The 20,412-nt window shown below is 45.6% G+C and overlaps 1 protein-coding gene across 14 annotated transcripts in view; it reads left to right on the top strand.

The window, feature by feature from the left end:
* The window catches only part of LOC137369959 (coiled-coil domain-containing protein 178), a 546,010-nt gene that overhangs the window by 118,164 nt on the left and 407,434 nt on the right, over positions 1 to 20,412 (top strand). For 13 of the 14 annotated variants that reach the window (XM_068031766.1, XM_068031775.1, XM_068031765.1 and 10 more), the window contains 2 exons: positions 2,770 to 2,923; positions 16,048 to 16,143. In XM_068031766.1, the coding sequence (XP_067887867.1) occupies positions 2,770 to 2,923; positions 16,048 to 16,143 (250 nt within the window). The remainder of the gene's footprint in view (positions 1 to 2,769; positions 2,924 to 16,047; positions 16,144 to 20,412) is intronic. The other variant, XM_068031776.1, reaches the window with a different exon arrangement.

Here is a 20,412-nt window from a genome sequence, read left to right as displayed (position 1 = left end):
TTTCTAAATATGTTATACCCTGCAGTGTTTAATTCCCAGTCCTGATTTTTCAGTAGCCATGTCTCAATAATCCCTACTAAGTCTGGTTCATCCCAACAAAGGGAGCCTCCAGCTCCCTTGTTTTATTATGGACCCTGTGTGCATTGCTATACAAACATTTTAATTCATTTTAAGAGGATTTCTTCTCAATGTCTGTGTAATCATCTTTTTAGGCTCTTCTTCTATAACTCTATTGATTCTGTCATGCAGGCCCCCACCTGCCAAAAATGAGGCATATTAATTTTGTCATATGAACATTGATTTTAAACTGTTGCTGGAGTGAAGAAAGGACTTGTTAAACATCACCAGACACTTAGCTGAAAGATATTTGCATACCAATAGACAGTGCTTGTGGAGACAAAGGGCTATTCCCTCGTCCATTTAACCCACAATGGATTTTGATCATCAGACATTGAGCATTCCAAAGACTGCATTCCAAAGGTGATGCAATCCATAAAAGCCAGGACTGGTTAAGCCAGCTGGTCATGTGACTAATTGGCTGGTCCAGGGTTTTTTTTGGACTAGCCACAGAGAGTTTGAACTCAAAAAAGACTGCTCCTGGAGTGAGAAGACCTCTCCTGTCTGCTCCCATCTCTTTCTCATGGAACTCCAAACCCACTGAAGTCACGTGAACTACATCGAACAAGGCTTAAAAAGAATACTGGGCCCCAACGAAAAGCAAGACCTACCTACAATCAAGGGCTCTAAGAACAGTAACCAAAACCATCTTCAGACATTGCCTCAAACTTTTCCACTATTTCTGCTGCTCTTTTCTGTCTCTGTCTGCATATGTGTATTGCGTATGCATGCTAGCATGGGCGCGTCGCGTATCCGTAGGCATCAACTGAGTTAGAGTTTAAGTTTAATAAAGTTCAACCTTTCTGCTTTAAACCTAAGAAAACTTGTTTGGCTGGTTTCTTTGCCGAACAATTGGTAAACAGTGAACAAGGATTCACTAAGGGGGAGCTTAAAAAAAAGTGTGTTTAAAATAAAACCCTGTTACAGTGAGACCAGGTGAAGACTGAGAGGGAACCCTAGACCCTATCTCACCTGGTCGCAACAATTCCATTACCATCAATGTCCTTCCTTACTTTATTCTTTCCTATTCTCTCCTTCCCTGTTTTGTTTTCATTTAGGCTGTATACGTTTCTTGTAGATACCTTCTCCCATCTTACTAGTTTAAAGCCTTTATCACCTCCCTATTTACCCTTTCTGCTGGGTTGCGGGTCACATGCCAGTTCAGGTGGAGCCCATCCCATCAATACAGCTCCTTCCTGTCCCAGAACTGGTGCCAGTGGCCCATGAGAAGGAATCCATCTTTCCCACACCAGCCCCTTATTACCCTTAAGCTCCTGTTTTATAATTTAGAGACTAACTCCTGATATTCTTTCAGCAGGACCTCCTCCCTGTTCCTATATGGACCACGACAACTTGATTTACACACCCCCCCCCCCCTTCCTTTCCATGTTTCTCTCTAACTGCCATGAGATATCCCTTACCCTCTCACTGGGTAGGCAACACACCCTTTGGGATTCTCATTCTTGGCTGCAGAGGACGCTGTCTTTATATCTAATTATATTGTCCCCTATTACTACCACATTTCTATTCTGCTCTTCCCCACCTTGGACTGCCTTCTGAGCCATGGCACCTTGGTCTGCACTGTGGCTGTCTTCCCTGCAGTCTTTTCCCTTGACCTCGCCAGTTGGTCAGTGGGACCTCCTTCTTAACCTCTCCTAAATCCCCACTGCCCAGCTGCCTAACAGTCATACCTTCCCTTTCCAGAACCTGTGTTTTCCTCTGGGGTGTGATTGTATTCTGAATAAAACTATCCAGAAATTCCTCCCCCTCCCTTCATGTGTCGGAATCTTTGCAACTTGCACTCCAATGACTAATCCGGAGAGATGGAGATATCCCCTGCAGGTGTGTTTGCTTGCGACACACAAACTCCCACATTCTGCAGTCTAAACACACAACCTGCTCTGCCATAACTTAGACTGGTCTTATTTATTAAATTGTAGTTGTGTTAAGTAGTTTAACGAGTTAAGCTATAAATTTAATACTGCTGCCCTAGTTTAGAGGCAAAAAACTTAAAACTCAACAACCAATCACTTGCCTGCTCACCTTATTAATACCTCTAGACTTCAGGTCTCGCTGTCTCACGCTTCCTCTCTCGGACCGCTCCTTCTTTTGTAAAATACCAGAACAGTGCCTCTTCCCTCACTGCCCTGAATTCCCTCAATCACCAAACTCCATGTAGAAGCAGTACTCCATTTAGCTGGATTTCGTGCTACTTGTAAGTGATGAACTGATGGGTTAATACTAATGCTTCTTGTGTTGCAAACAGGTAAAGAATTGTTTCTAAACATTTTTTCATGAAGACAGTGGCCTATCTAACTATTGCTTATATGTAGAGGGGCCAGTCAGAGCAACCTGTACTAAAAATACTATTAAATGGTTAATATATTACAAAAATGTTTTTAAAGGCAATGCATAACTATACATATAAAATTATACACGTGTCGGTTTTTTGTGTAGTCCGAGATATTCAGTAGTTAGTGGATCATTGTTTGCTATTAAACTAATCTGTGTTATTTAAATTATTGATTGTTCATCTTGTTAGGTTATTTGTTTTGCACTGAACCTTATGCATAATCTATGGTCAAAAATCTTCCTGGGAAAGAGATAAAAAGGTTAATGCAAGCTTCATAACGCAGTCTTTCTATTTAATAGCAAGGACATAATCAATGCCAAGGCTCGCTTCAATGTTTACACAACTCGGGAGAGTGAAGCTCAGGATCAGCTTGTGGAAGCAGAAAAATTATACAACCAACTTATTAATGCATCTACTGGTTTGGAACAACAGAAAAGTATCAGGGTAGACAATGTAAGGTTTTAATTTGGTTTTACCTCAGGCTAATATGCTGAATGTCCACTTCTGTTGGGTAGTGTGGCCATGGTTTCCTGATATGCAGTCTCAGCATCTGAGGAACCATACCAGGAGCATAATTTCATAAAGTCAGATATAATAGGCTGGATTCCGCCCTCGCCCTCCCCCCCTCCCCCCACCGCTGGTGGGGCCGGGTTCAGAGGTGGACAGGGCCGAAAATTATCCGAGTCGGATGGCGTGCCGGTTCCCCAGCTCCATCCCACCTGCAAGCCATTTTAGCGGAGGTGGAATCGGGCCAGAAGGGCTACTCGCCCGCTCGCGGTGGTAGCTGATTGCTCATTAAGAGCCTTATTGAGTCCAATTAAATGAGACTGATTGGAGGTTCCCACTTGAGCAGGGGCCAGTTTAGGTGGCTGGAGGTGGGCAGCCGTCGGCAGGCAGTGGAGATGGAGGGGGTGTGGGGGGGGTGGGTGGGGAGTTAAGGTGGGGACCAGCGCTCCAGGTAGGCCTAGAGGTCCTCTCTGCTCACCTGGGTGCAGAAGCAGCCACAGGCTGCCCTGTAGAGGGGCTCCCCCACCCCACCACAGTGCTGGCCTAGCTGCAGAATCTATTAACTAAAATTTTTAAAAGTTGGAGAGCGGGCTGCTCCATTTTGAAGCCAATTCTCTCTTACTTACCTTCCATTACAGCCTGTTGCTCCACTGAAGCTGACAGGCCTCTGATTGGCCCACCCACCAACCTGTCTCCATGGCAATAAAGGGGGCATCCCCTTGAAAATCCCAATTAATCACTGTTTCCTGCCAGGGCAGGTTTGGGACCTTGTTTTCCACCTCCAGAGGGAAAATCCAGCCCAATAAGTCAATTCTAAAGCCACTAGATTTGAAAGTAAGAAATGACTGTTTTTCAAATTCAAAATGTGTACTAAAGCATCTTGAGCAAAATAGTGGCCAAGAATTCCCTTGGAGCTGCTCCCGCTCCACTTCTGTACTTCATCATAAGTGCGGCAGAAACTTCAACAAGGGCGTAAAATGTGGGATATAGGGTCGGCTGCTGGTTATTCAACTCACCTATTGATATGGAAAGGAAAATCGTGCGAGATATATAACAGGTGGCCTGTTTTACTCCCCTGCCGCAGTTGATACCTGTTCATGTGCAGAAATCGTGTTTCGCCACACAGGTTATGGTAATGGAGCTGGAGCAGTTCTAAGAAAGAACCCAGTCTATTATGCCTTAAACATACCTATTGATTGAAAACTGTACCTATTCAACAGGTTTTATATGGAAAGAAAATTTCTAATGTATAGTTGCATTGTTTAAAGTGAAATCTATTTATGTTATATTAATTAAGTGCATTTATTATTACTTCAAAGCAGCCAGGAACCCAGTTATTTTAAATGGGTATCATCTCTGATAAAGTACAAGACAAAGAAATGTTACAAAAGTGCATTAAGAGTCTGTCCGCTAATATTGGCAACAGTAATTTATAGGCTTATGTAGTAAGTTCATTAAATGGTAAAACTTTATACCACAAAGGAGACCATTTTGCTCATTGTCCCAGTGTAGGTTCTCAATCCTGTGCCCCAGGCCTTTTCTTTTTCAAATATTAATTCCCTTCTTAATTTTCACCACATGTTAGACATTCCATCACCTAACAACACTGGGCTGAATTTTATTCTTTCATTGCTGGGAGCGGTGGTAGGTGAAACAAAATGGCGGCCCGCACATGCCTCCATGCTCATTTCCATACACAGGGCGGTCTTCCCCTCCCGAATCACGTGGCGGGGGAGGGCTCTGTGACGCCAGCAACAGCGTCAGCTGTCTCTACACAGGTGCTGGTGCCGGCGCATTTTTAAAGGGCTGCCAGACCTGCACATTGAATACAAAGTTCAACCCCAGAACACCCCTCCCCCACTACACTGTACATGAATGTGTGACCTGTTCCCCCACCTCAATAAACAGAAAATAAATCGTAGCCCCATTTCCCCCCACCCCGAAACACTTAAATTGAATAGTTGATCTCTCCCCCCACCAACTGCACAAAGTGCAGAGGTCACCCCCGCACTGGAAATTCAGAGTTGACCCCCCCACCCCGCCAATACACTAAAAATCCTAAGATCCCCCCTTCCCCACTTTGGTGGTGCCAGCTTTCCCTGGACGACACAGTGAAGGCGCGTGAGTGCTGGCTGTCGCGCGGAGGATCGCAGCCAGCCGATAAATTGGTGGCGAATGGCATGTTAATTTATTCATGTCCTTTATTTCAATATTTAAAGCTGCCATGGAGCCTCACCGCCGCCGAGAAGATTGGGCCAGGCAACCCCGGCGTCGGGCTCCATGGCGGGCCGCTGTCACTGCAATCCTCAGGTTCTCTCTGCCATGAAGCCCGACGCAGGAGCTCAACAAAATCCAGCGCCCTATGTGTAAAAATATTCCCATAACCATTCATTTCATTCTTTTCATTGAATCATAGAAAGTTTATGGCACAGAAAGAGGCCACTTGGCCCGTCGTGTCTGCACCGGCCAAAAAAAAAAGCTACCCAGCCTAATCCCACTTTCTAGCATTTAGTCTGTATCCCTGCAGGTTACGGCACTCCAGCTGCACATCCAGGCACCTTTTAAATGAGTTGAGGTTTTCTGCCTCTACCACCTTTTCAGGCAGTGAGTTACAGACCTGTACCACCCTCTGGGTGAAAAAACCTTTTCTCATCTCCCCTCTAATCCTTCTACCAATCACTTTAAATCTATGCCCCCTTGTCACTGACCCCTCTGCTAAGGTAAATAGACCCTTTCCATCCACTCTATCCAGGCCCCTCACAATTTTGTATATCTCAATCAAATCTCCCCTCAGCCTCCTCTGTTCCAAGGAGAACAATCCCAGTCTATCCAATCTTTCCTCATAGCTGCAACTCTCCAGTCCTGGCAACATCCTCATAAATCTCCTATGTATCCTCTTTAGTGCAATTACATCCCTTCTGTAATGAGGTGACCAGAACTGCACACAGTATAATGTTTTGTATAGTTCCTGTCGGAAGACCTGACACAAATCAACGAGTCTCGGAAGACCGCCATCATTAACAACGAGCTCATTAGACTCAATGTGGATATTGCAGCACTTCAGGAGACACGCCACCCTGCGAGCGGATGTCTAAGAGAGCAAGACTACACCTTCTTCTGGCAGGGTAGGGATCCTGAAGAACTAAGACAGTATGGAGTGGGCTTCGCCATCAGAAACTCTTTGCTCAGCATGACAGAGCCACCTTCAAATGGCTTGGAACGCATACTGTCCATCCGACTGCTCATCGCCTCTGGTCCAGTACACCTACTCAGCATCTATGCTCCAACACTCTGCTCCCCACCTGAAGTTAAAGACCAGGTCTACGAGGAACTCCATAATATCATTAGTAGCATTTCCAATACCGAACATTTGTTCCTGCTGGGGACTTTAATGCCAGGGTTGGGGCCGACCATGACTCATGGCCCTCCTGCCTTGGGCGCTATGGCATTGGAAGGATGAATGAGAATGAACAGAGACTGCTTAAGTTGTGTATCTATCACAACCTCTGCATCACCAACTCATTCTTTCATACTAAACCCTGTCACCAGGTTTCATGGAGGCACCCAAGATCACGTCGTTAGCACCAGCTCGACCTTATCGTCACAAGGCGAGCCTCTATAAACAGTGTCCAAATCACACGCAGCTTCCACAGTGTGGACTGCGACACATACCACTCCCTGGTGTGCAGCAAGGTTAGACTCAAACCAAAGATGCTACATCACTCCAAGCAGAAGGGCTGCCCACGCATCAACACTAACAGAATTTCTTATCCACAGCTGTTACATAGGTTTCTAAATTCACTTGAAAAAGCCCTTCAAAACACTCCCACAGGGGATGCAGAGACCAAGTGGGCCCACATCAGAGAAGCCATCTATGACTCAGCAATGACCACCTATGGCAAACGTGCGAAGGAGAATGCAGACTGGTTTCAATCTCACTTTGAAGAGCTGGAACCTGTCATAGCCACTAAGCGCACTGCTCTGTTGAATTACAAGAAAGCCCCCAACGAGTTAACATCCTTAGCACTTAAAGTAGCCAGAAGCGCTGCACAAAGAACAGGCAGGCGCTATGCAAATGACTACTGGCAACACCTATGCAGTCGTATTCAGCTGGCCTCCGACACCGGAAACATCAGAGAAATGAATGATGGCATTAAGAGAGCTTTTGGGCCAACCACCAAGAAGATCACCCCCTCTCAACGCAAGCAAATGAACCGCTGGGTGGAGCACTACCCAGAACTGTACTCCAGGGAAAATGTTGTCACTGAGACCACCCTCAATGCAGCCCAGTCTCTGCCAGTCCTGGATGAGCTGGACGAACAGCCAACAAAATCGGAACTCAGTGATACCATTGATTCTCTAACCAGTGGAAAAGCCCCTTGGAAGGACGGCATTACCCCTGAAATAATCAAGAGTGCCAAGCTTGCTATACTGTCAGCACTCCAGGAACTGCTTTGCCTGGGATGAGGGAGCAGTACCACAGGACATGCGCGATGCCAATATCATCACCCTCTATCATAACAAGGCTGACCGCGGTGACTGCAACACCTACCGTGGAATCTCCCTGCTCAGCATAGTGGGGAAAGTCTTTGCTCGAGTCATTTTAAACAGGCTCCAGAAGCTGGCTGTGCATGTCTACCCTGAGGCACAGTGTGGTTTTCGAGCAGAGAGATCCACCATTGACATGCTGTTCTCCCTTCACCAGCTACAGGAGAAATGCCACGAATAACAGATGCCCCTACGTTGCTTTCATAGATCTCACCAAAGCCTTTGACCTCGTCAGCAGACGTGGTCTCTTCAGACTACTAGCAAAGATCGGATGTCCACCAAATTTACTAAGTATCATCACCTCATTCCATGAGAATATGAAAGGCACAATTCAGCATAGCAGTGCCTCATCAGACCCCTTTCCTATCCTGAGTGGCGTGAAACAGGGCTGTGTTCTCACACCTACACTGTTTGGGATCTTCTTCTCACTGCTGCTCTCATATGCGTTCACGTCTTCAGAAGAAGGAATTTTCCTCCGCACAAGATCAGATGGCAAGTGGCGAGGAGGCGGTGGCGTAGTGGTATTGTCACTGGACTAGTAACCCAGAGACCCAGGGTATTGCTCTGGGGACAAAAACAAGAAATGCTGGAATCACTCAGCAGGCCTGGCAGCATCTGTGGAAAGAGAAGCAGAGTTAACGTTTCGGGTCAGTGACCCTTCTTCGGAACTGACAAATATTAGAAAAGTCACAGATTATAAGCGTGAGGTGGGGGTGGGGCAAGAGATAACAAAGGAGAAGGTGCAAATTGGACCAGGCCACATAGCTGACCAAAAGGTCACGGAGCAAAGGCAAACATGGGGACATGGGTTCAAATCCCACCACAGCAGAAGGTGGAATTTGAATTCGAATTCAATTAATAAATCTGGAATTAAAAAGCTAGTCTAATGATGGCCATGAAACCATTGTCGATTGTTGTAAAAACCCATCTGGATCACTAATGTCCTTCAGGAAATCTGCTGTCCTTACCTGGTCTAGCCTACATGTTACTCTGGACCCACAGCAATGTGGTTGACTCTTACATGCCCTCTGAAATGGCCTAGCAAGCCACTCAGTTATATCTAACCGCTACAAAGTCAAGAAAAAGGAATGAAACCAGACGGAACACCCGGCATCGACCTGGGCATGGACAATGGCAAACCCAGCCCTGTCGACCCTGCAAAGTCCTCCTTACTAGCATCTGGGAGCTTGTGCCAAAGTTGGGAGAGCTGTCCCATAGACTAGTCAAGCAACAGCCTGACATAGTCATACTCACGCAATCATACCTTACAGACAATGTCCCAGGCACTGCCATCACCATCCCCGGGTATCTCCTGTCCCACCGGCAGGACAGACCCAGCAGAGGTGGCGGCACAGTGGGATACAGTAGGGAGGGAGTTGCCCTTGGAGTCCTCAACATCGACTCCAGAACCCATGAAGTCTCATGGCATCAGGTCAAACATGGACAAGGGAATCTCCTGCTGATGGGTCAGTACTCCTCCATGTTGAATACCACTTGGAGGAAGCACTGAGGGTGGCAAGGGAACAGAATGTACTCTGGGTGGGGGACTTCAATGTCCATCACCAAGAGTGGCTTGGTAGCACCACTACTGACCAAGCTGGCTGAGTCCTAAAGGACATATCTGCTAGACTGGGTCTGCGGCAGGTGCTGAGGGAACTAACGAGAGGAAAACATACTTGACCTCGTCCTCACCAATCTGCCTGCCGCAGCTGCATCTGTCCATGATAGTGTTGGTAGGAGTGACCACCGCACAGTCGTTTTGGAGACGACGTCCCGCCTTCACATTGAGGATACTCTCCTTCGTGTTGTGTGCCACTACAACCGTGCTAAGTGGGATAGATTTCGAACAGATCCAGCAATGCAAAACTGGGCATCCATGAGGTGCTGTGGGCCATCTGCAGCAGCAGAGTTGTACTCAACCACAATCTGTAACCTCATGGCCTGGCATATCCCCCACTCTACCATTACCATCAAGCTAGCAGACCAATCCTGGTTCAATGAAGAGTGCAGGAAGGCATGCCAGGAGCAGCACCAGGCATACCTCAAAATGAGGTGTCAACCTGGTGAAGCTACAGCCCAGGACTATCTGCGTGCCAAACTGCATAAGCAGCATGCGATAGACAGAGCTAAGTCCGCAGCATCACAGATGCCAGACTTCAGCCAATTTGATTCACTCCGCGTGATATCAAGAAATGACTGAAGGCACTGGATACTGCAAACGCTATGGGCCCTGACAATATTCCGGCAATAGTACTGAAGACCTGTGCTCCAGAGCTTGCCGCACCCCTAGCCAAGCTGTTCCAGTACAGCTACAACACTGGCATCTACCCGGCCATGTGGAAAATTGCCCAGGTATGTCCTGTATACAAAAAGCAGGACAAGTCCAACCCGGCCAATTACCGCCCCATCAGTCTACTCTCAATCATCAGTAAAGTGATGGAAGGTGTCATCAACAGTGCCATCAAGCCAGGGGCGGCACATTGGCGCAGTGGTTAGCATCACAGCCTCACAACTCCAGCGACCCGGGTTCGCTTCTGGGTACTGCCTGTGTGGAGTTTGCAAGTTCTCCCTGTGACCGCATGGGTTTCCACCCAGTGCTCCAGTTTCCTCCCACAGCCAAAGACTTGCAGGTTGATAGGTAAATTGGCCATTGTAAATTGCCACTAGTGTAGTTAGGTGGTATGAGAATTGAGGGAAGGTAGGGATGTGGTAGGGAATATGGGATTAATGTAGGATTAGTATAAATGGGTGGTTGATGGTCGGCACAGACTCGGTGGGCCAAAGGGCCTGTTTCAATGCTGTATTTCTCTGAGATTAACAAAAAAAAGCGGCACTTGCTTAGCAATAACCTGCTCAGTGACGCTCAGTTTGGGTTCCGCCAGGGCCACCCAGCTCCTGACCTCATTACAGCCTTGGTTCAAACATGGACAAAAGAGCTGAACTCCAGAGGTGAGGTGAGAGTGACTGCCCTTGACATCAAAGCAGCATTTGACTGAGTATGGCATCAAGGAGCCCTAGCAAAACTGAAATCAATGGGAATCAGGGGGGAAAACCCTCCGCTGGCTGAAGTCATACCTAGCGCAAAGGAAGATGCTTGTAGTTGTTGGAGGTCAGTCATCTGAGCTCCAGGACATCACTGCAGGAGTTCCTCAGGGTAGTGTCCTCGGTCCAACCAGCTTCAGCTGCTTCATCAATGACCTTCCTTCAATCATAAGGTCAGAAGTGGGGATGTTGGCTGATGATTGCACAATGTTCAGCATCATTCGTGACTCCTCAGGTACTGAAGCAGTCCATGTAGAAATGCAGCAAGACTTGGACAGTATGCAGGCTTGGGCTGATAAGTGGCAAGAACCATTCGCGCCACACAAGTGCCAGGCAATGACCATCTCCAACAAGAGAATCTAACCATCTCCCCTTGACATTCAATGGCATTACCATCACTGAATCCCCCATTATCAACATCCGAGGGGCTACCATTGACCAGAAACTGATCTGGAGTAGCCATATAAATACCGTGGCGATATGAGCAGGTCAGAGGCTAGGAATCCTGCGGCGAGTAACTCACCTCCTGTCTCCGCAAAGCCTGTCCACCATCTGCAAGGCACAAGTCAGGAGTGTGATGGAATACTCTCCACTTGCCTGGATGAGTGCAGCTCCAACAACACTCAAGAAGCTCGACACCATCCAGGACAAAGCAGCCCGCTTGATTGGCACCCCAGCTGCAAACATTCACTCCCTCCACCACCGATGCATAGTGGCCGCAGTGTGTACCATTTACAAGATGCACTGCAACAATGCACCAAGGTTCCTTAGACAGCACCTTCCAAACATGCGAGCTCTACCAACTAGAAGGACAAGGGTAGCAAATGCATGGGAGCATAAGCACCTGCAAGTTCCCCTTCCAAGTCACACACCATCCTGACTTGGAACTATATCGCCGTTCCTTCACTGTCGCTGGATCAAAGTCCTGGAACTCCCTTCCTAATAGTACTGTGGGTGTACCTACTCCACATGGACGGTTCAAAAAGGCAGCTCACCACCACCTTCTCAAGGGCAGTTCGGGATGTGCAATAAATGCTGGCCTGGCCAGCGATGCCTACATCCCATGAGTGAAAAAAAAAAATGTTGTTCAACCTTGCCCGTCTAAGAGTGAAAACCAAGGTACGGAAGGTCCTCATCGGGGAACTCCTTTTTGCTGACGATGCTGCATTAACATCCCACACAGAAGAGTTTCTGCAGAGACTCATCTACAGGATTGCGGATGCCCACAACGAATTTGGCCGAACTATCAGCCTCAAGAAAGCGAACATTGTGGGACAGGACGTCGGAAATGCTCCATCCATCAATATCGGCGACCACACTCTGGAAGTGGTTCAAAAGTTCACCTACCTAGGCTCAACTATCACCAGTAACCTGTCTCTCAATGCAGAAATCAACAAGTGCATGGGAAAGGTGTCCACTGCTATGTCCAGACTGGCCAAGGGAGTGTGGGAAAATGGGGCACTGACACGGAACACAGAAGTCTGAGTTGATCAAGCCTGTTGTCTCAGTACCTTGCTCTACGGCAGCGAGGCCTGGACAATATATGTCAGCCAAGAGTGACGTCTCAACTCATTCCATCTTCGCTGCCTCCGGAGAATCCTTGGCATCAGGTGGCAGGAGCGTATCTCCAACACAGAATTCCTCGAGGCAGCCAACATCCCCAGCATGTACACCCTACTGAGCCAGTGGCGCTTGAGATGGCTTGGCCATGTGAGCCGCATGGAAGATGGCAGGATTCCCAAGGACACATTGTACAGCGAGCTCGTCACTGGTATCAGAGCCACCGGCCGTCCATGTCTCTGCTTTAAAGACATCTGCAAACGCAACATGAAGTCCTGTGACATCGACCACAAGCCATGGGAGTCAGTTGCTAGTGATCGCCAGAGCCGGCAGACAGCCATAAAGGCGGAGCTAAAGAGTGGCGTGTCGAAGAGACTTAGCTGTTGGCAGGAAAAAAGACAGAAGCGCAAGGAGAGAGCCAACTTTGTAACAGCCCCGACAACCAATTTTATCTGCAGCGCCTGTGGAATAGTCTGTCACTCTAGAATTGGCCTTTATAGCCACTCCAGGCGCTGCTTCACAAACCATTGACCACTTCCAGGCGCTTATCCATTGTCTCTCGAGACAAGGAGGCCAAAGAGAGAAGAGAATATAGTTCCAGCGTAACCTCCCTACTCTTGTATTCTATGCCTCGGCTAATAAAGGAAAGGATTCCATATACTTTCTTAACCATCTTATCAACCTGTCCTACCTTCAGAGATCTGTGGACATACACTCCAAGGCCCCTTACTTCCTCTACACCTTTCAGTATCCTCCCATTTATTGTTTATTCCTTTGCCTTGTTTGACCTCCCCAAATGCATCACCTCACACTTCTTTGGGTTAAAGTCCATTTGCCACTTTTCTGCCCACCTGACCAGCCCATTGATATCTTACTGCATTCTGCAGCTATCTTCCTCACTATAAATTACATGGCCAATTTTTGTGTCGTCTGCAAACTTCTTGATCATCCCCCCTTTATTTGCGCCCAAATCATTAATATATTCCACAAAAAGTAGGGGACCTAGTACTGAGCCCTGCGGAACTCCACTGGAAACAGCCTGCTGGTCGCAAAAACACCCGTCAACAATTACCCTTTGTTTCCTGCCACTGAGCCACTCAGCCAACTATCTCTGCAGCCTCTTCTTTTTATACCCTAGGATGCAGGCCATCTGGTCCAGGGGACTTGTCAGCCTTTAGTCCTGTTAGTTTTCCTTATACCTTTCCCTCGTGATAATGATTGTTTTAAGTTCTTTCCTCTCTTTTGCCCCTTGATTTTCTTCTATTATTGGGATTATTTTAATGTGTTCTACTGTGAAAACATACAAAATATTTGTCCAAAGTCTCTCCCATTTCCTTGTTTCCCATTATTAATTCTCCAGTCCCATCCTCTAAGGGACCAACATTTACTTTAGCTATTCTCTTCCTTTTTATATGATTGTCGAAGCTCTAACTGTTTGTTTTTATATTTTTATATTTCTTGCCAGTTTACTCTCATATTCTAATTTCTCCTTTTTTTTTTCGTCATCCTATACTGGTTTCTAAAATTTGCCCTATTTTCTGGCCTACCACTAATCTTTGCAGAACTGTACGGCTTATCATTCAATTTGATACCATCTTTAACTTCCTTAGTTAGCCATAGATGGCTTATCCTGCTCATACGATCTTTCTTTCTCAGTTGAATATATCTTCATTGAGAGTTATGAAATGTCTCCTTAAATGGTCTGCTACTCCTTTTCTACCATCTTACCTTTTAATCTATTTTCCCAGTCCACTTTAGCGAACTCGGTCTTCATATCTTTGTTATTCTTTCACGTGATGTGAGCATCACTGGCTAGGCCAGCATTTATTGCCCATCCCTAATTACCCTTTAGAAGGTGATGGTGGTGGCACAGTGGTTAGCACCACAACCTCACAGCTCCAGCGACCTGGGTTCAGTTCTGGGTACTGCCTGTGCAGAGTTTGCAAGTTCTCCTTGTGACCGCGTGGGTTTCCACCGGCTGGTCCAGTTTCCTCCTACTGCCAAAGACTTGCAGGTTAATAGGTAAATTGGCCATTGTAAATTGCCCCTAGTGTAGGTAGGTGGTAGGGGAATGGTGGGGATGTGGTAGGGAATATGGGATTAATGTAGGATTAGTATAAATAAGTGGTTGTTGGTCAGCACAGACTCAGTGGGCCAAAGGGCCTGTTTCAGTGCTGTATCTCTATGACTCTATGAGCCGCCGCCTTGAATCACTGCAGTCCATGTGGTGTAGGTACACCCACAATGCTGTTAAGAAGGGAGTTCCAGGATTTTGACCCAGGGACAGCAATATAGTTCTACGCCAGGATGGTGTATGCTTTGGAGGGGGACTTGCAGGTGGTGGTGTTCCCATGCATCTGCCTTTGTCCTTCTCGGTGGTAGAGGTCGCGGGTTTGGAAGGTGCTGTTGAAGAAGCCTTGGTGAGTTGCTGCAGTACATCTTGTAGCTTGCACGCACTGCTCCACTGTGCGGTAGCAGTCGGAGCGAATGCTGGAGGTTGTGATTGGGGTGCCAATCAAGCAGACTGCTTTGTTTTGGATGCAATTGCCTTTATTTAAGTTTAAGTTACTAGTTTCAGACCCAAGTTTCTCACCTTGAAACTGAATGTGACATTCTATTTTGTTATGATCACTCTTTCCTAGAGAATCCTTTACTATGAGATCATTAATTAATTAATCCTATCTCATTACACATTGCCATCCTAAAATAGCCTATTCCCTGGTTGCTTCCACAATGTATTGTTCTAAAAAACTGTCTTAAATACACTCCATGAACTTGTCCGCAAAGCTACCTTTGCCAATTTGATTTGTCCAATCTATAAAAAGATTCAAATCACCCACAATTATTGAGTTCCTTTCTTACATGCCCTATTCCTTTTTGATTTATACTCTGTCCTACATGCATAAAATGCCAGGAACAGGTACAGAAATTAATCAAAAGTGCTAATGGAATGCTGACCTTTATATCTAGAGGACTGGAATACAAGGGGGTAGAGGTCATGCTTCAGCTGTACAAAGCCTTGGTTAGACTACACCTGGAGTGCCGTGAGCAGTTTTGGGCACCACACCTTAGCAAGTTTATATTCGCCTTGGAGCAGTGCAGTGTTAATTTACCAAAATGCGACCTGGATTCCAAGGGTTAAATACGAGAAGAGATCGCACAAATTACGGTTGTAGTTCATAGAATTTAGAAGGTTAAGGGATGATTTTATCAACATTTTTCAAGATATTTAGAAGAACAGTTAGGGTCGATAGAGAGAAAATGTTCCCACTGTTCGGGGAGCACAGTCTAAAAATTAGAGCCAGATCTTTCCAGAGTGAAATTAGGAAAACACTTGTACACATAAAGGGTGGTAGTAGTTTCAAACTTTCTACCACAAACAGCAATTGATGCTAGATCAGATGTGAATTTTACATCTGAGATTGATAGTTTTTTGTTATCCAAAGGTATTGAGGGGTATGGGGCAAAAGTAATAATATGGAGTTAGATTGCAAATCAGTTATGACCTAATTGAATAGTGGAACAGCTTGAGAGGCTAAATGGCCTACCCCATTCTAATGTCCCTATGTACTAAAGGTAATTGGCAAAAGAACCAGAGATGACATGAGGAAATAAAAATTTACACAGCAAGTTGTGATAATTTGGAATGTGCTGCCTGATAGGGAGGTGGAAGCAAATTGAATAATACTTTCAAAAGGGATTTGATTAAAAATTGAAGGGAAGATTTGCAGGACTATGTGGAAAGGATAGGGATGTGACACTGGCTGTACGGCCTCCTTCTGTGCTGTATCTTGCTATGGTTCTATCAACTTAAAATGTATTAATTGCCTATTGGAAATAATTGAAAGCAAACAATTTAAATACTTTAGCCTTAGAGTTCTAAAAGCTGTACTAATATTTATAATCCTTTTTTTTTACAGGTAAAACGATTGAAAATTAAATACGCAGAAAAACAAACTGCGATAAGTATCCTGACAGAGTCTTGCAGTGAACTTACACAAACTCTTAAAGATAGAGTAAGAGACTACTGTTTCTCATTTTTTTAATGATTGAGCTACAAATATATCAAGCTATCTTTTTCTTTTAGATGTTGATTAATTTGCAACATTTTCTATTTTTATGTCAAATGACCTGAATTTATGGTTTTCTTTTCAAAGAAAATTCACAAAACCCATGCTTCAAGTATGGAATGGAAGTCAGAAATCATGGTTGTGGCAATTCTCTAACCTATGTTTCAGTCAAGTGTGGCTCCCTGCTCAAGAGTGTGGGATTTTACTTCTGCTTTTTCACATTCTGTGTATTCTGTTTCGAACTTTGTAGGGGTTATAGCTTGGAAATTCTTGTTGATCTGCTCACTTACTATGGTGGAGTTGTGTGGGTGGGAGCAATAATTTCACAAGTTCCTGAATTAATGCATTCCCAGTCCATGAAGCACAGCACTGTAAATTCCTGTAATGTTTTCCTGTTCATGGTGAACATTCTCTCATGCAATGTACATTAACATTATCGATGCAAATCTGTTAATGCGTGCTACTTGAGGGGAAATCCTTAATTTGTTCCTGTTCCGAAGCACTGCTTATGCAGTGTGCTAATCTAGCCTATTTCAAATGTGTGTTAAAGGCCATTCATGTTCTCATATGTCAGGAACTGATCCCTGAGCAATAATTTTAACTAATTAAATAAATAAACAGTAGACATGGCAGAGCAGGCGGTGTGCTGTAACTGCAGCATGTGGGAGTTTCTGGACATCATTGGAATCCCAGACAACCACATCTGCGGTAAATGTCTGCAGCTGGACGAATTTCAGCTCAAAGTTGTTGGTCTGGAGTCTAAGCTGCAGATATTGCAGAGCATCATCAGGGAGGGGGAGAGTTACCTGGACACTTTGTTTTGAGAAGCAGTCACACCTTTTGGATTAAGTAGCACTTTAGAGGTGGTCGATGGTCAAGGGCAGGATTGTGATTCAGGTAGGCATGAGGATCGAGGATGTAGTGGTGGAGCAGCCTCAGCCCTTGTCTTTGTCCAACAATCCTAGATTTCTAAAAGAGGTAGCTGCAGAAATAGTGGAATCAGTAACTATGATTTTCCAAAATTCTCTAGATTCTAGACTGGTCCGAGCATACTGGTGAAAATTCAGAGCAGGAGAAACACACTATTTTGGTTCAATGGCAGGAGATTTCTGAAGTCAGTGGTTTCTGGAACCGTGGACTTAATTTTCCTGGCCCCATTGTGATGGAACTGGAGATGGGAAGGCTGGGAAAATAAGGGGAACTGTGTCGGGTTGGTTCTCTGACGCATTCACAGAATCACAGAATAATACAGTGCAGAAGAGGCCCTTCGGCCCATCGAGTCTGCACCGATGCATTAATGACACCTGACCTGTCTGCCTAATCACATTTGCCAGCACTTGGCCCCATAGCATTCCCGCCATCAGGGAAGTTTCCCAGGCGTGGCTTGGGAAGTGGAGTGTCTGCCTGCTGCACAGATGCGGGCAGGCAATTTGTATAGTTAAGGCCAAATTAGGGGCGAATTTGCAGCTCAAGGACCCTGAAAAAGCTTTGATAAGTCTTTGTGCCAGTTGCACTAGTAATCCAGAGCAGGGGTCTGCAACATCTCTGTACACGGACTCCAGTGTCCATAGTAAAAAAATTTTGAGGTCCGTGGTAATTTTAAATGTCTTGCTCCAAGCCTTTAAACTTGTGTTTTAAGATAACCTAGTGGCTCGGTTATTTTAAAACACAAGTTTAAAGGCTTGGAGCAAGACATTTAAAATTGCAAAGAGCGAAAGTAAGGAAGGATCAGGTATCTGGCTAGGTTAGGGTTATCCAACATATGGCCCGCGGCCTGCCAATCCTGAGTGACTGACAGCGGGCTGCCTGGGCGGAGAGAGCGCTAATTGGTGGTTTGTGGCACAGGTGCGCTGAGATCAGCCACCCCTGCTGTTTTTCGGGAGTGAGCGTGTCAGTGGAAATGGCTGCTGTGGGGGAGAGTGAAAGGGAGAGAGAAGCTGAGGGGAGAGAAGGTGAAGAGAGTGTTGTTAATTTTGTGAGTGGTGTCCTTTGACTGTGCCACCTGCTATAATTGCTCAGCTAATCCTTCTCAGTGCTGGTGCATTCACGGATGTCCTGCAACTACACTCTCAGCAGGTACTGAACTCCTTTCATTGGATGCTGAACAATGCAGAAGGTGGTAATTTTTTTGAATGTCATGTTCTTGAATCACATGCTGAAGAGTTACTGTTTCCCATGGAACTGTACTCTATTAAAGAGAGTCAGTGCCTTCAGAAAGGAAGAGAATTTCGAAGAAAAGTATTTTAAAAAAAAAACCTTCTACCAATCTGTATAAGTCAGCAAAACAGGCCATAGTTTGATATTCTAATATGCAATTAAAGTTATGAAATTGAAAATTAAATCCCAGTCTTGTGCATTTGCAGGTTAATTAGGCTGACTCACAGATTTTTTTCCCCCCACTTCCTTATTTCTCTTACCTCTCAGAATTTGAGGGATTCCTCAGTTACTGGTGATGTGGTTAACATGAGGATGGAAACTGATTTGAGTTTTACAAGGTAGAAATTTAAAAGACAAAACTATGGAAGTTATTATTACTGGTTTCAGTCAGGTTCCTAAAGTTATCATCACATCAAGTTAAAACATGGTTTATAAAAGTTTTATAAAACTTATTAGCATTGATTGTAAAAACGATTATAAACAGTAAAGCAAGGACTCTATTACCAAGTGCTGAAATGTGATTACTTAGATTTCAGGGAACACTGTGATGAACTGAAGCTCTATTCTGTCAACAAAATTTGCACTGGCATTGCATACTGTTTTGCTCGCGAGCTAGCTAATACAGTTGTACTGCTCTCCATTGATGTTTGGATGCACAGCTACTTTATTTATATGGAGAAATGTATTTTAAATCAGACTGTGTTTTGATGGCATTAGGTTGGCGATACACTTTGTGTACAGATTAATTGACCCATGTCCGTGGCTGTGGTAATAATTTTGTCAAATGTCCGTGGTGCAACGTTTTGGTGCCTAGTCCCTGATCTAGAGGGATATGAAATTAAATTGGATTAATTAATAAATCTGGAATAAAAATATAGTCTCAGTAATGGTGACCATGAAACTAACGGATTGTTGTAAAAACCCATCTGGCTCACTAATGTCCTTTAAGGAAGTAATGCTACCGTCCTTATCTGGTCAGGCCGCCATATGACTCCAGTCCCATAACATTGTGGTTGACTCTTAACTGCTCTCTGAAATGGCCTAGCAAGACATTCAATTGCACCAAACCACTGCAGAAAGTTGAAAAGGAATAAAACAGGATGGAACAACCAGCATCGATCTTGGCACTGGAAATGACAATGGCACACCCTGCCCAGTCGACCCAGCAAAGTCCTCCTTAAGAGCATCATAGTCATACTCACCGAATCATACCTTAGAGCCAATGTCCCAGACTGCTCTATCACCATTCCTGGATATGTCCTGTCCCACTGGCAGGGCAGACCCACCAGAGATGGCAGCACAGTGGTATACAAATGGGAGGGAATTGCCTAGGAGTATTCAACATTGATTCTGGACCCTATGAAGTCTCATAGCATCAGGTCAAACATGGGCAAGGAAACCTCCTGCTGATTACCACCCACTGCCCTCCCTCAGCTGCTGAATCAGTACTCCTCCATGTTGAACACCACTTGGAAGAAGCAATGCAGGTAGCAAGGGCACAGATTAGACCTGGGTGAGGGACTTCAATGCCCATCACCAAGAGTCGTTCGGTAGCACCACTACTGACCGAGCTGGCGTAATGCTGAAGGACATATTTGCTAGGCTGGGCCTGCAGCAGGTGGTAAGGGAACCAATAAGAGGGAAAAACCTACTTGAGTTCGTCTTCACCAGTGTACCTGTTGCAGATATATCTGTCCGTGACAGTATTGGTAGGAGTGACTATCACGCAGTCCTTTTGCAGACTAGCACCGCAGCCTCACAGCTCCAGCGACCCGGGTTCAATTCTGGGTACTGCCTGTGCGGAGTTTGCAAGTTCTCCCTGTGACCGCGTGGGTTTACACCGGGTGCTCCGTTTCCTCCCACAGCCAAAGACTTGCAGGTGATAGATAAATTGGCCATTTTAAATTGCCCCTAGTGTAGGTAGGTGGTAGGGAATATGGGATTACTGTAGGGTTAGTATAAATAGGTGGTTGTTGGTCGGCACAGACTCGGTGGGCCGAAGGGCCTGTTTCAGTGCTGTATCTCTAAATAAATAAATACCGTTTATCGTGTTGCGTG

Source organism: Heterodontus francisci, chromosome 5, assembly GCF_036365525.1.
Source record: "Heterodontus francisci isolate sHetFra1 chromosome 5, sHetFra1.hap1, whole genome shotgun sequence".
Taxonomy (NCBI): Eukaryota; Metazoa; Chordata; class Chondrichthyes; order Heterodontiformes; family Heterodontidae; genus Heterodontus; species Heterodontus francisci.
The sequence above is the reverse complement of the archived record's forward strand: the minus strand, read 5'-3'. Positions and strand labels throughout refer to the sequence as shown.